Raw genomic sequence first — 13849 nt, 5'->3', positions numbered from 1 at the left:
TTACCCTTATTCATAACATCAGTGTTAGAGCAAGTGTCACTCAAACGTTTTGAATGTTTCTTTTACGTTTACTTTACGTTGAATCCTGATAGCCAATGAAGCAAACTGTTCCAAAACTTTGATAGAGAGAATGAGAAAAATATACTCCAACAGTTAAATATATTTTAAAAATAGAAATGTATTGTAATAACCAAGTAATTACAATTGATTACCTTAAGCCTCTATAAACATAAACTTAATTGACATTTTTAAATGTTTTTTAATAAAATAATTTTACTTTAAAATTGAGATTTTGAATAAATTTTTTATTTAGCTCTCATTCACATAAATATATTAATGCATAAATTGTGTTATATTCAACTCACTCACTTTAAACTAAAATTTATTTTATAAAATTATATTTTGCATCAATTTTGTCAATGTAAAACCAACCGCGCCTTTTTTAGCCACACAAAAAACCAACCACCTACTAAAGTTTGCTTTATAAATCACGTACCTTCATTCAAATAAAACTAAAGAGAAAACCGATCTCTCTGTCAATGCATAAAAAGACAGCTTGAGATTTCCATACCAAATATTAACACATAAACAAGACAAGCATTTGTGTCAGTTTTCCAGAGAAAACATAAAAGCTAAGACAGTTCAGGTTGTAATGCCGGATAATATAAACTAGAGTCTGATGGTTGTTCTGTATTTTCAAAATATTACACAAATAAGATTGCAGGTATCTTTCACAAACTCAAATGAAGGAAAAGAAGCAGCAACAATTAATCAGCAAGATTATATATCCTATAACTGTTACTAACACCACAACATCCAACATTCACACAAAACAGCATGCAAAAATGGAATTCAGTTGGCATAAATAAAGTTTCCTTAATACATAGAATCTTGGCAAGAAAGCAAGCCCTTTGTTACAACATGTGGCTAGGAACTACCCCTCCAAATGCAGATTACAAATCATCCCCAAAAACCAGTTACCAATTACACAAAAAGTGCAGTGGAGTTCAATATAACTGATTCAATTCTCATCCTTATTATATCTCTATCACTAAAGTTAAATAATTCAACTAAGGTGCGGGTAAAGAGAAGAACCAACCTTGTTTTATTCAAACCAATTGCAAAAAGACCTCAGATTTATTTATCATTAACCCTACTATAATAACTATAGCTATAATTTACTACTATTAGTATTACTCTAGCTTTGATGAGTACCAAAATCTTTGATCTTTGACAAAGGTGTTCTCAAGTAACCATCAACCTCAAACTTCTTAGGTGACAATTCCCTATACTTTGCAAATTGCTCCTTAGCCTCATCATTCTTATCAAGCAATGTATAAATCATTCCCCTGCAAAAATAAGGTCTAAAATCATTAGGATCTTCTTTGATTAATACCTCATAGATACCCAAAGCTTCATCAACATTCTTCTGTAGAAACAGAATCTGAGCCATTATCAACTTCACATCCCTCGCTTCCTTTTCCTTACTGTCTTCCACTGCAACTCTCATAGCATCTTCAAGCCTTTCAATTACAGCCTCCCCTTCTCCGCAACTGTCCATTAAAAGCGCGTTTTCAAAAAGCGCTTCGAAAGAAAGCGGGTTTGACTTTAGGATATCCTCGTAGAAAGTTCGAGCGCTATCAGTATCTCCTATTTCGGTAGTTAACCTTGCTGCGGTGAATTTCCAGTCAGTTATCTCTGGTTGTGATGAGATCAAGAGTTTGAGGATCTTTAATGCCTCTTCGTCCTCCCCGAATTCGAGCTTCTGCTGAAGAAGAGACTTCAGAACTTCCGGTGATGAAGATTCATCGTACAGAGGCGATGTTGTTCGGGTGTTGGAGTCGGCGAGAACTGCGTCTGTTTCGGTTCCGGTGTCGGTGTCAGCGAGAAGTGCGTCCGATTCGATTCCGGTGTCGACGAGAACTGCGTCTGTTTCGGTTTCGGTTTCAGTTTCGTTGAGGACTTCGGTGAGTGTAGGCGGTGGTTCGGCTCTGGCGGGGGAAGATGAAAATGTGAGGGCGGCGGCAACGGTTGCGGCGGTGAAGACTGCTGCTCCGGCGATGTTTTTGAGGTGGTGAAGAACGGGAGAGTTGGAAGAGTGGGCTCTGACGGTGAGTCGACGGTGGCGGAGAGGGAGATTAGGAGGGAACTGTGAAGGAGTATTGGTGATTGTGGGATTGAAGGAGAGGATGGAGAATGATGGTGAAGTGGGAATGGTGGAAGTCATGGTGGAGATTTGATTTTAGGGTTTGAATGGAATGGAGTGTGTGGTGGGTGGAGAGAACAATGTTGAAGAAGAAAGAAGATGCAATTGAATGAGAGAGGAGTTATATAGATGGTGGTTAGGTTATGAGTTGAATTTGGGGTTTAAGATTTAAAATAAAGAAAGCACAAGAAATACATGGGTTTGGGTGGGGGTAGGTGTGGCTGCTCTTGAACCTTTGTTTTTTTGTTTTTTTTTTGTTTTTTTTAATTAGTTCATTATTTATTACTACTATTAAGTAAGTATATGGAGTAGTACTTAGTACTAGAGTAGGGTGTATAAATTAAAAACCTATCTATCCTGGTTCCCTGGCCCGGTTTGATCCGAAAAAGAAAACACAAAATTGGAGACAAGGAACCAAGCTAAAAAAGGAGATTTTTCATCATGCCGACATCCTATCACTACTTCTTTTCAATAATCTTAAATTATCTCTGATATAATTACATTCAAAGTTTTTAGTTTATTTTATTTTATTTTAAAAAGTTCACTCTCGGAATTTTTTCAATAAAATTTTTAAATATAGGTAAATAAATACTTGATATTAGAGATAAGGATTAATTCAAATTTTATATTAAATTTAATATGTTATATAGGTATAAGTCATTGCTTCGTTTCAATATTAAAAAATTTGTTGCAAATCTTTGATGTGTTGTTGTAAATTGTTCCGGTGCAGATGTGCAGAGTAGTCCTACAAAATTAACATTTCAATATTTAAGTTGTTCTGGTGCAGATGTGCATAGTAGTCTTATAAAATTAACATTTTAATGTTTAAATTTATTTTTAGTAAATGCAGATATAGTGAATTATGAATTAAAAACATATTTTTTCTGCTCAAGTGATAATACTTATGTAGTGGGCAAAATTGAGTCTTCCTTTTATTGGATCCATCGGCGGTCTTGTACTTATTAAAAATATAATATGTGACAATCCTAGTTATTAAGGATAGGATTTATTATACGGTGAGAAGCTATGTATTTGATATATGTGTAAACAAGATTTAATCCCCTATCAGTCTTAATACTTAATTACTTATATAAGCTCTTTGGGCCTGCGCTACAAAACCAAATAACTGTATTTATTCTAGCTCCATGACTACAAGATGTGGTCAAGTGAGGAGTTATTCTCCCTAAAATCATGGGAGAAATGGTTGTCTCTCTTTGACTGACGCAATAGCAGTTGTTATTTGAAACATGTCACCGCTCATGTTAAATGTGTGAATAGAAGTTAATTCGGATGAAGCCCAATTGGAAGGTTAATAAACCAAATTCAAGCAATTTCTTGCCATGTATTGGACAACTATTGCCATTGCCAAGCCTCGACGTCATAAGACGAGACTTCTGGTAGCCTTATTCTCATATCGGGTGGCATATGGTTTTGCTATGGAGCTCATGTAACACCCCAAAATTTGACTAATTTATTTAATCGAATTATTTATATTTTTATTGAATTATTTGGTATTTAGTATGCTTCTAATTAAATATATATGTGTATGTGGGATATAGGTGGAGTGTACTGAGAGCCTTAGTAGGGTGGAAGAAGGAATAAAATAATTAAAATAATTAGAATTGTAGCTATTTTGATTTAATTAATTAAATAATATGAAAAATAATGAGAATTAGAGGAGTTGGAGTTGTTTTAGCATAAAGAGAAAATTGAGGTAATAAGTATAGAGAAAATATAATATGAGGGGAGGAAAATAAAATTACTGAAAAGTTAGAATTATTAGGTTTGAAATAAAAAGGATTAGAGAGAAACATATAGTTGTCAATACGTGAAAACAATTTTTTTTGGTGAAAGAGGCAATGCAAGGCTATGGCTTTAAGGAGAAGGAGACACTTGATCCAAATCTGAGTTTTTCCAAGGAACTTAAGATAAGGGGAGAAAGGGCTTTCTCTATGGGTGTATTTCATGATAGGGTAAAGAATAGAGATCTTTGCTCTCAATATGATTGTATAATTATGTTTTAGATGTTTTGTTGTTGTGTTAAAATCTGAGAAATTGATGATTGGATATGCTTGATTATGTGATTGTATGAATGATAACATGTGTGAATTATTCTATTTATGAATATGTAATTTTCTATCATTGATGCATATTTGAAGCTTTGATCATGAGTATGAATGTTTGGGAGAATGATGGTTTAATTGTATGACCAAATCCTTTGCTCTTCGTCATCATCTTTTGCTATTGATTTCTTCTTTCTTCAAAAATCTCGAGCATAATGACCAAATTCTTGACTGTTTGTTACTACAAATAACACATCTAACGTCGGTCACGAAATGCATTTAACCTCGGCTACACAGGCGAGGAAACCAATGGCGACATAAAAAGTAATCACTTGTCACCTCGGTGTTTTTAAAACCGAGGTTAGAAATTAGCAGGTCGTGGGTTCGATCCCCATCATCAGCATTTTTATTATTTTTAGAACTGGATGGTGCGCTCAATGCTATTACCTCGATTTTATGTAAACACCGAGAGGATAAAAAAATTGTATTGTCCGTTTGCACCTGTATTACATAACCATATTCCTGAATATATAATCATATTTTGCAGATTCCTGAAAGAGAAACATTATACATTTTGCCAATTTCTCAATCTGAAACATTGTACCACAAATATTCATTGATTAAACCAAATGTCAGCCCAAAAAGGCACACACTTTATAATTTTACATCAAAACTAAAACAAAGGATGATGAAAAAAAAACAATAACCAAAATGGAAAGTTATGTAGGTTGTCCAATAGGATTTGTCACTATTCCCTAAGCACTTATAGTTTGAACAACATTTGAAACTAATTACGTCAATCAACAACAACTTTAAATATATAGTGCAATGATTAAAAAGGAGTAAAATGATTAATTTTCAAAAGGATATAAAACATTTACTTACTAGTTTTCTCATATCCCCTCTTCATGATCACGACGAATATCATGTACATTATCTGTTTTATGTGAACATATTTTGCAGATTCCTGAAACAGAAACATTGTACATTTTAACAATTTCTCAAACTGAAACATTCTACCATAAATATTCATTGATTAAACCAAATACAAATCCAAAATGGCACACACTTTATAATTTTACATCAAAATTAAAACAAACGATTATGAAACAAAAGCAATAACCAAAATGGAAAATTGTGTAGCTTTCCAATAGGATTTGTCATTGGTCCTTAAGCACCTACAGTTTGAACAACATTTAAAACTAATTAGGTCAATAAACAACAATTTTAAATATATAGTGCAATGATTAAAAAGGAGTAAAATGATTAATTATGAATTTCAAAGGGATATAAAACATTTCCTTACTATTTTTCTCATATCCACTCTTCATGATCACGACGAATAACATGTACATCATTTGTTTTATATAAACATATTTTACAGATTCCTGAAACAGAAAAATTGTACATTTTGTTAATTTCTCAATCTAAAACATTGTGCCACAAATGTTCATTGATTAAAGCAAATGCAAACCCAAAATGGAAAACACTTTATAATTTTACATCAAAACTAAAACAAAGGATTATGAAACAAAATAAATAACCAAAATGAAAAGTTTTGTAGACTGTTCAATAGGATTTGTCATTGGTCCTTAAGCACATATAGTTTGAACAACATTTAAAACTAATTAGGTCAACCAACAACAACTTTAAATATATAGTACAATGATTAAAAATGAGTAAAATGATTAATTATAAATTTCAAAGGGAAATAAAACATTTACTAACTAGTTTTCCCATATCCCATCTCCATGATCACGATGAATAATACACACATCATCTGAATCATTTTCTTCATATGCTTGACGTACATGTGTCGCTAAACAAGGTGTCTCATAGTTAAAATATTGATTTTCATCAGTACTATAGGGAAGATGTTTACCTTAAAGAACAATTGATCATATATTGTTTCACTCCACTCTCATACTCTTTACTTAATCTATTGGCTTTCATCCAACTACGATCCATAATCACATAAAGCTTCTGAGAAAAATATAAATAATACACAGCTAACAAAAATAAAGCTTATCAACAACAACAACAAGAACAATAATGGAGAATAACAAGAACAACATTAATGGACCAAAGCAACAACAAGAACAACAAAAACAATAATAATATACCGGAGAATAATGGTGAGAGACTTTTTTCGTTCGCTAGGGCTCCTTGGAGAATAAGTGTTCTTTCGTTGGTTAGAGAAGAAGTGTTCTTTCGCTAAGGCTCGACCAGTGAATAAGGTAGACATTGGAGGAATAAAAAATATAAAGAGAATAACAAGAACAAAAGTAATGGAGAATAAAAAGAACAACAATAATGGACTAAAGCAACAACAAGAACAACAACAATAATAATAACATACATGAGAATAATGGTGAGATGGTTTTTTTGGTTCGCTAGGGCTCCTTAAAGAATAAGTGTTATTTTGTTTGTTGGAGAAAAAGTATTCTTTCGCTAGGGCTCGAGAAACGAATGAGGTAGACATTGAGGGAATAAAAAATATAAAAAAAATAACAAGAACAATAGTAATGGAGAATAACAAGAACAACAATAATGGACCAAAGCAATAACAAGAATAACAACAATAATAATAACATCTCGGAGAATAATGGTGAGAGATTTTTTTGGTTCGTTAGGGCTCCTTGGAGAATAAGTTTTCTTTTGTTGGTTAGAGAAGAAGTGTTCTTTCGCTAGGGCTCGAGAAGTGAACGAGGTAGACACTGGGTGAATAAAAAATATAAAGAGTATTTATCGCAATTATACTGAAAACTGAGGTAACATATCCGACATAAAATCTATAAAAACTAAAGGCGTCTTTTTGGTTCAAAAAAGAATAAAAAATTAGAGAGTATTTCTCTCGGCTTTAATGAAAACCAAGGTAACATATCCAACGTAAAATCTATAAAAGTTAAAGGCGCCTTTTTTGTTCCATATAAAACATAAAAATGCAGGAGTTGGGAATCGAATCTCAAACACTGAGCATATATTTATATGGGTTTTTCATAAAACCCAGGTAATAGATTGATTTTCTTAAAAATAAAACAAGGAGCTTTCGTTACATATACCCTCAGTTTTATATTGTTTGTGGTGAAAACTTCATCATAAAAAGAGTTATTTATTGTAGTGGTTGTAACATTGCACCTCCTTCGTGTCAACTTTCTTCGCCGAATACTTATTGCCCATGACTTCCTTAATTCAATTAGATTGATTCTTTGAATTCTTGATTGACTTTTCATCATTTGCAAGGTTCTTTCTCTACTTCACCTCCTCTTTACCAAATTTCTTGATGAATTTTACTTGTAGTACTTGTTCAACCACTTTCTTCCTTTCTGAGTTCTCTACTTCAGTCTCATCTTATGAGCCTCCAACGAAGCTTGGAGTTATTCTATGTTCATCTTAGTCAGGTTCTTGGACTCATCAATAGACACAACAGTATAATCAAAGTTTATAGTCAGAGATCTCAACATTTTCTTAATCTTCTGCAAATCAGTGATTGATTCACCACCACTACTACAAATGACGAAACTTTCACATCACCCAACAGAAAACCAAGGTCTAAACCATAGACGTGCCACATTATAATTTTTTTAAAATACCATATAATCCCTCAGTTTAGTTGAAAATCGAGGGATAAAGTATTTAAAGGATACGCCTTTGAATTTCAGCAACTACATTTTAGAACCTTTTAATTTTTAATTTTTTTTTTAATGATATATTACCTCGGTTTTGCTAAAAACCAAGGAATAAAGTATCTAGAGAATACTTTTTCAAATCACATCAACTACATTTTATCACCTTTTAATTTTTAATTTTTATTTTTATTTCATAATTTATTACCTTGGTTTTGCTGAAAGCTGAGGGATAAAGTAGCGTTTTTTATTTATTTATGATCAATTTGATGATAAATCAAGTATCAAATCTTTGTCGTACATTTTTAAAGCAACAATGGTCAAGACATTGTTAAATCATAAATCCACATAAAATATTAGTGATTCGCGTGAAACTCTCACTAACCAATTAAAACATGAATGCCACAATTATCCATATTTAATGAAAAGTGTTAAAATTTAAATATAACATATTGAAAACAGTGATAATGAAAGCAAGAGCATGGAAATATCTCAAGGTTGGTTTTTTAATGTATATTTTCTCTAGTAATTCCGTGTTAAAAATGTTTAATGTTAGTTAGGAAAGCATGAAAATAGCTTATTAATGTAAGTTATAGTTGTATCAAGTAAAATATTTAATGTTGTTCTCGTTGAAATTTAGTATTTAAGATTCTATTGATTTTATTTATTTGTTGTTGTTGTTGAGATTTAATGTTTAAAGATTCCATGGATTTTGTTGTTGTTATTGCTATTATTGTTGTTGTTGTTTGTGTTGTTGATATTTAATGTTTAACAATTCTATTAATTTTATTTTTATTGTTGTTATTGGTGTTGTGGATGAGGAGGAGGAGGAAGATTTATAATTTGTCAACAAATTTGATGTTTTGCATATTAAAACGAAGAAAAAAATAGGTTAAAACTAAAATTTTGTAAAAATGACTTTACTCTTCGGTTATTGTTAAAAAAAACTATGTAAAAAGTAACGCAGTTTTGAAAATCCAAAAAAAATGCAGTTGTTGGGGATCGAACCAATTACCAGTGCCATTTCCCCCCTCGGTTATTCAAAAATTTGGGGGTAAAGTGACATGTTTTCATGTCTCCCTTCATTAGCTCGCTTGTGTAACCAATGTTATATCCCCTTCGCGTCCGAGGTGAAATAGGGTTTTTTGTAGTAGTGCATACGCCTTCATCTGGTTCTCCAGCAACACCACCCGCGAGAAGAATTCTGAGACTAATTCGTCTTCCTTCATTAGAGTCATCTCAAAATGCTTTCTCAATGTTTGCAACTCTACCCTCTTCAGTTTTTCATCTCCATTGTACGAGTTCTTTAACTTATCCCATGCTCCTTTAGCAGATTCTTCATCAATGATCTTCTCAAACACGTTTGGATCCAGAAATTGATGAATCAAGAATATACCTTTTCATCTTTCTTCCTTTGTTTCTTGTGCGCAACCTTTCGAATATCATTTGCATCTTATTCTAATGTCGGTACTCCATCATTCACAATTTCACCCACATCTTGAAATTTGAAGATGACCAACATTTGCACAATCCACCTCTCGTAGTTCTCACCTTTGAAAATCAGTAGATTCATTGGGAATTGCATTGATGTTGTATTTTCATTTTCCACTTCAAATTCTCTATGAATCACACAATCAGGGTTCAAGAAAAAGAAGAGGAAAGGAGAGAAAAGTAAGAATATTATTGATTAAAACTAAAGTGATTATAATGAAGTTGTTATTTGAAAACTACAAAGATATGCCTATATATAAGAAACCATGGTCAAACCCATTTCGACATAACAAATATATGATGTACTTGACTTTGTTGAATACAGCTGACTCTATAGCTACATTGACTAGGTTACACAACCTTGTCAGACACAAACTACACTTCCTACTTCAACTAGGTTAGACACTTCTCAGTAGAAAATAGCTTCCTACTAAATAATGAATTAAAACTTCTAAAACTAATGTTAGAGCCATGTTTTCTTTGGATAATCATATCATATATTTCTTTACGTTGCTAAGATAAGTTTTCAATACAATTAGAGTTGAATTAAGGCTTTAAAACACTTAATAAAATAACACAAAAAGAGGCATTAAGAGAATTATACGGTGCAGAAGTGAAAACTAGCTACCATCATATTTGTATTAAAAGTGCGGAAAAGCTACCTTTATAGAGCACACCCCGAGATATTTAGTGATCACAAAAGTTTGAAGTATATATTTAATCAAAAAGAGTTGAATGTACGTCAGCAAAAATGGATAGAATTCATGAAGGATTATGGCTCTGAGTTAAAGTATCAACCCGGTGAGGCCAACAAGGTGGAAGATGCGTTGAGCAGAAAAGATATGCATGTACTTAAGTTAAAGATGCTATATCACAATCTGTTGGGGATATTTTGCAATCTTGACTTACAATTCACATGGGTTCGTGCAAGAGTTCTCATCATCAATTTGAGTATCATGTGTGATCTTTGGGAAAAGACATGGAAAGTCCAAGTATTAGATGCAGAATTACAATATAGGATTGACCATATAGGTTTCACCTGATCCACTGATGGAATCATTTTGTTTAGTCAAACGGATGTGTGTACCAGATGATCCACAATTGAAAAGGAAAATCTTAGAAGAGGCTCACAAGAGTCGTTATACCTTTCACCTTGGTTCTTTTAAGATGTACAAGTACTTAAAAAAGAATTCTTTTATGGTCCGATATGAAAAGGGATATTGTGGCTAGATGCTAGTGTGCCAATAGGTGAAAAATAAGCATTAGAGACAAAGTAGTTTGTTGCAACCTTTAGAAATACTCGAATAGAAGTCGGATAACATCTATATGAATTTCATAGTAGGTTTACCTCATATGTTTGGCGACCACGATTCGATTTGGGTGATCATGGATAAATTAACTAAGTCAGCTCATTTTCTACCCGTCAATATTATGTATAAGGTTATTCATTTGGAGAGAGTCTTAATTACCTAGATAGTTTGATTTCATGGTGTACCAACTAGTGTTATGTCTGACCGAGACCCAAAGTTTACTTATAGGTTTTGGAGACATTTCACTATGCCATGGAGACTGATTTAAGCCTCGGTACCTCTAATCACCCTAAATTAGATGGGCATGTGGAGAGTACTATTCAGACCATTGAGGATATGTTGTAGGCTTATATCTTCGGAAGTGAAGGAAGTTTGAAGCACCACTTGTCTTTAATCGAATTCGTCTATAATAATAATTATCACTCAAGTATCGAAATCACACCATATGAAGAAATGTATGAGGGAAAGTGTAGGACACCTTTATGTTGGGCTAGAGTCAGATATGCAAGCAAATTATCCTCATCTATTTAAAAAAGCCTCTAAATTTTGAGGGCAGGATTTTATTTAAGAGAGAAGATGTAACGTCCCTCATGTAACCAAGTGTAATTGGTAGAATTTTTAGTGCTTGCTTAATTTATAGCCTCTAACCCTAACCTATAGTGGGGAATGTTAGTAGTTAACTTAAAGAGAGTGTCAAGGGGGAGAGAGGCCAATCCAAGGGAAGAGAGAAATAGGAAGAGAAAGCTTGCTCTTTGAAAGAGAATTTTGCCTTGCGTGAAGAATTATTGGATTCCTTGAAGGATAGTCAATTTGGAAAAAAGGATTAGATCATCCTCATCCTCCTGTCAATTCGAAATTAGGGCGAGTAGAAGAATGAAAGAAAAGAAGTGGTTGCTCAAATTTTGAAATCTTCTTGCATGTTTATGTTTTGGAATCTTTGAAGAAGAAGACTCAAGTTGTAAAGCTTGGATCATTATCATCATGTCTTTTTTCTCTCCTCCAATTCAGGTTCTATTTTAAGGCGGGTTCCTTGTAGGCTATGATTGGGTTTAAATCACCTTATGATTGATGCATGATGTGGTTAGAATATGAATCTCATGACTTATTGTTTTCTTGTGTGTTATATGTTTGAATTGATTATTAATCATGAATGTGTATGAGTAAAGTATGACATGTTTTATTCTATGTGTTTTATGGCCTTTCCGATGGTTAAACATTTTTGTATTGGACCGTGTCTAGAAAGAGAATGTGAAAATTGTAGGTGTTAGTACTAAACTTGAGAAAATAAGGTTTTTTGGGAACGACTATGGGTCGTAACACCCACAACGACTGGCCGTAGCTGGCCTCTGGGAAATGTATGGGGAGTGTGCTCGGTATGACTAAGGAGCGTAACACCCATCATGAGTGACTGCAACCCGCCTCTGATTCATTTCCTTGTCAATCCCTAGAACTCTATTTGGTTTGATTGATGGTGTATTCCTTTAGTATGCTTGTAAGGGATATTTTATTGATTAAAGTCAAACTTTGGAACCCTAGTTGGTTTGATTGATAATGTATTCCTTTATTATGCTTGTAAGGAATGTTTTACTGATTAAAGTCAATCTTTGGAACCTTAGTTGGTTTGATTGATGATGTATTCCTTTACTATGCTTGTAAGGGGTATTTTATTGATTAAAGTCAATCTTTGGAACCTTAATTATTTTGATTGGTGGTGTATTCCTTTACAATTCCCGTAAGGGATGTTTTGTTGATAAAATGATTGAATCAATGCAATTCATCTAGGTTAAGTAATGGAGTTATTTAATCGATGAATCATATTGATGGTTGATAGTTTTCTAGTAAGTTAGAAATAAATAATTCATGAAGTGAGAAACCTATGATTTGTTTTGGAATCTAATAGTAAGAAATAGTTGGATGTGTAGTCACACTCTAAGTTTGATGAGTATTGATAACATTGATTTCGGAAGAAATCAAAAGTAATACGTATGACGAATGTTGAGACTCCTAAAGCATAACATTAATGTAGTTCGTTATTAGGAGGGTAATACATCTAAAGTTGGTAGGTTGCACTGAAAAACTAGTATTCGTGGGAAGGATTAGTAGTCCGTCTCTGATTCTGTAAAACTATACTCGAAAATAAGGAGTACTAGTAGGCAGTGGATATTTGTGATGTTAATTGTCTCCCCAGTTTTACATGGCATGTGGAACGAGTTTACCAACACTCGCATATTGTATGAAGTTAAGTTTCATTCCCCTTTATTCTCAGTTACCTGATACACGAGTGTGGTCCTAGTAAATAGTTATATGCTTATTGACCGAGCGGACTTATGATTTATTAGGACTCCCCTGAGATAGTAATATTTCACCTCATTATTGTTGTATAATTTCATATGAGAAGGTATCATGCAAGAGAAATGGAAAAGGAAAAGGCAAGACGACTTGAAGTATTAAAGACTTATTGTTTTTGTTTCCGCGGTGTATTTTGATCTTAGTATATGTATTAGACATGTTGTATATATGTATCCATTATGTGTCAGACGACATGCTTCATATGTATTTATGTCATTTTGACACTTGTATGTATTAGTATCAACGTCTAACATTATGAATATAATGATTCTAGAAACATTTTATTAGAGATGTTACACGGATTTTCATTTGGTCACTATTTAGATGAATTGTTTTTGTAATAGTTGGATCAAAAGAACTATATTTAGGGATTTTTAGGCGTGATTCCTCCGTTGACGGTAAAATCAAAGAAAAAATAAGAGTGAATAGAAAAAAGAAAAAGAAGAAGATTAGGGAAGAAAGAAAATTCTGATATTTTCTCGAATGCCATATTAGAAGAGATAAACCAACTAATTAATTATTTTATTAAATTATTAATTAAATTAATAAATTCTTTAGAAAAAAAAGAAACATCTCATTTATAATAACGAAAAGGATTTTAAAAAAAGTCATAGAATCATTGAAGTTCTAATAAAAAAATCGAATAACATTCAACTAAAGTATCAATGATGTAGGGGTGTACACAAGTTGAGTTGGATCGGGCTTGACCTAACCCATTATCCAACCTGTTCAAACTTCAATGATTGGGTTCGTCGTCCAATCTTTAATTTCATTGTCAAAACCGACCAAATCTGATTCATTCAT

General features: G+C 32.8%; 1 protein-coding gene across 1 annotated transcript; it reads right to left on the bottom strand.

Annotated features, from left to right (window-relative positions):
- Window positions 1-838: 838 nt before the first annotated feature.
- On the bottom strand, window positions 839-2399 carry LOC127100967 (protein SLOW GREEN 1, chloroplastic). Its single transcript, XM_051038284.1, has one exon. The coding sequence runs from the start codon at window positions 2225-2227 to the stop codon at window positions 1199-1201; it is 1029 nt and encodes a 342-aa protein (XP_050894241.1). The 5' UTR covers window positions 2228-2399; the 3' UTR covers window positions 839-1198.
- Between the last annotated feature and the right edge of the window lie 11450 nt (window positions 2400-13849).

Source organism: Lathyrus oleraceus, chromosome 7 (assembly GCF_024323335.1).
Source record: "Lathyrus oleraceus cultivar Zhongwan6 chromosome 7, CAAS_Psat_ZW6_1.0, whole genome shotgun sequence".
Taxonomy (NCBI): domain Eukaryota; kingdom Viridiplantae; phylum Streptophyta; class Magnoliopsida; order Fabales; family Fabaceae; genus Lathyrus; species Lathyrus oleraceus.
Note: the sequence above shows the minus strand (reverse complement) of the source record. Positions and strands in the feature narration are given on the sequence as shown.